At 38.2% G+C, this 2,704-nt stretch overlaps 1 protein-coding gene across 1 annotated transcript; it reads right to left on the bottom strand.

Annotated features, from left to right (window-relative positions):
- LOC145047242 (guanine nucleotide-binding protein subunit beta-2-like) lies at window positions 1-2,501 on the bottom strand. The gene is made up of 6 exons (XM_078995484.1): window positions 2,213-2,501; window positions 2,029-2,123; window positions 1,066-1,490; window positions 630-987; window positions 433-546; window positions 1-340 (listed from the first exon to the last, which is right to left on the bottom strand). Exons 1-6 carry the CDS (start codon window positions 2,316-2,318, stop codon window positions 305-307), a joined length of 1,134 nt encoding a protein of 377 aa, XP_078851610.1. The 5' UTR covers window positions 2,319-2,501; the 3' UTR covers window positions 1-304.
- Window positions 2,502-2,704: the final 203 nt, after the last annotated feature.

The raw sequence follows: 2,704 nt of genomic DNA, 5'->3' as shown, positions 1-2,704 counted from the left end.
AGGGTAAAACGGTCACTTCCATTTCACGCAAACCTTCCCCCGTAAATGGGATCACAATATCCGAAGAAACACTTGTAATATATGGACCAGTACCACAAACACAAATTAATTTCAATTTGTAAACCAAAATCAGATGAAACTATTTACTATGTGTTCTACCCATACCCATACCCATACCCATACCCATACCCATACCCAACTAGTTTATATTCATTCCAATTTCCACATAGTCCGTTAAATAAAACGTAAAAAAGGCACATGATTAAAATATGCAAATCAGAATTACCACCATTATTCACTCAGATCAGATCACTGTCCTGTGCCCACCAAAAGCCCAAATCTGTTCCAAAAATATATTTAATTCATGTATCTGTATGCACGACACAATATTATTAAGATATTAAAAACTTAAAATTGGAATTTGGTGCTAACCTTAAGACTGGTATCCCAACTTCCTGTGCACAATGCACTCCCATCAGCAGACAAACCCAAACAGCTTACACGAGCCTCATGCGAGTTCTGGAGAGTTCCAAGATTTAAAACCACCTGTCCTCTCATTCAAAATTTCAAACATAAGTAAAAACAACCATTCAAATTTCAAACCCAGCATCTAAATCTTATGTATTTACCTCAGCCAAAAGAGTATCCCATACGAAGCAATCACCATTAGAGTAGCTAGCAAAGAGCAGACGACCTGATATGGAGAATGCAATGGAGGTGACATCAGGCTTGTTATCATCTTGTTGTGGGTGAGTGTAGACTTGAAGCTGGTGTCCAGTTCTGATGTCAAAAAGTCTACAAGTTCCATCATCTGATCCAGTTCCAAACCGATTTCCATCTGGGAAAAACTTCACTGAATTAACATCCCCTTGGTGCCCTTGAAATGTTCTTACTGCCCGAGATGCTACCCGAGTGTCCCAAAGCCGGGCAGTTGCATCACAAGAACCCGAAACAAACATTCTTGAGTTTGACCCGTTGATTGATAAACTGAAACAGTTAAATAATTTATATAAGTTAATCCAGAAAGGGAAATATAAGTTTGGATTAATATTTTTAATAAAATACCTGACAACATCAGCGGTGTGTCCTGATTGAAACTCTCCTCCAAAGACAGAAGTTCTTAATCCTGTAGTTATATCCCATAATACACATGTCTGATCACCAGATCCGGTTATTAAGCGAGTATCATCATCTGGAACATACTGACATGAGGACACGTAACCCTTGTGTCCACTAAGCATTCTTGATACTGGTATATTGCCATCTTTGTCAAGTGGTGAGTTAAGATTGAAGATGGAGCATACACTATCAAGTCCACCACATGCAACTGATTGTCCACTTGGAGAAAAAGCACATGCCATTACCCATGCACATGGGAGTTTAATGGCATGGGTTTTCTGACTTGTTAGAGCATTCCAAACTATTAACCTTCCATCTTGGGATGCACTTACTATTCGATTCTTTTCTGGAGTCCAGTCGAGTGAATACACCTAAATCAATTTAGATGTTGCATATTCAGATATAATGCATCCAACTTTAGGTCAATAGTCTTAATGTTAACACAAACCTTCACAATTATTATCTAATAGCAATTAGTTCTAACATACAAAATTGTGCAGATGCATGGATGATGACAAATCAGAGTGAAGTACCAAATCAAATTTATACAATATAAACCATGGGACTGAAGTTATATTGTAATGTACTTGTGGACCAAAGAAGGGATTGGAACCTTAGAATTCTCTTCAATTTAGCATCGACTTTTAATCTTCGTTACTTTCCCTACTCGGTTGATCATAGCCAAAAATAGGTCAACGGAAGATCATATCAAATGATCCTGAATTTCTAACCACGTCAAGTATAAATCAACCTAAGGTATATTCATCAATATAATATACATAATCATATCCAATATATCACCTCTCTACCACATAGCAACGCAGGTTCTCTAATAAACTACAATGTACAAAATCATATTTGTACCACGATCGAATGCGAATCACCATTAACACAAGGCTAAAGGCTTACCTTGCCGGTGTGTCCCTGTAAAATCCGACAACAAACCAGATCCGTTGGGCCGAGAGCAATCGCAGTCTTACCTTGCGCTCTTGCATAGCTCGCCACTGTAAAACTCGATCACAAAAAAGAGAGATCTATAAGAACATCAGAAACATATATCCGCATATTTTCCAATGTAAACAATTCGAAATACCGTCTGTATCTAGAAGTTGAAGTCGTCGTTCTCTCAATCGTTCCTTGAGAGAATTCAGAGTTTCTGTAGCAGCCGTGTGCCTCTCTTTTAGCTCTGCAACGGACATCTCTGCATCCAACTTTAAGCTTCAATTTGAGCCCTAATTTGCCTTCATCTTCAACAGTTACTTGGAAAGAGTAACAATATGATCCAATTCACTTGTGGATTTACAAATTTGAATAGAGGATTTAGGGTAAAGAAGAGGAGAGAGGTTGCAGAAAATGGAAAAGTTGCAGAAAGTGCAGTTGCAATTGACTAAAGCCGCCGGGCCCATTTATATATGACGTGGCATTCATGACTGGATAGAAACAGTGGGGAGGTGTGGATACCACATATGCTTCGGCCTTTCACCTTTGTGGGTTTTTCTTCCTTTTCTTTTTCCGGTAACTCTCTGGAATCAAATGGTGAAAATAAATACTAGTAATTGCAAATTAGGAAGGTTGTACTATATAT

Source organism: Lactuca saligna, chromosome 5, assembly GCF_052625555.1.
Source record: "Lactuca saligna cultivar CGN05327 chromosome 5, ASM5262555v1, whole genome shotgun sequence".
Lineage (NCBI taxonomy): Eukaryota > Viridiplantae > Streptophyta > Magnoliopsida > Asterales > Asteraceae > Lactuca > Lactuca saligna.
Note: the sequence above shows the minus strand (reverse complement) of the source record. Positions and strands in the feature narration are given on the sequence as shown.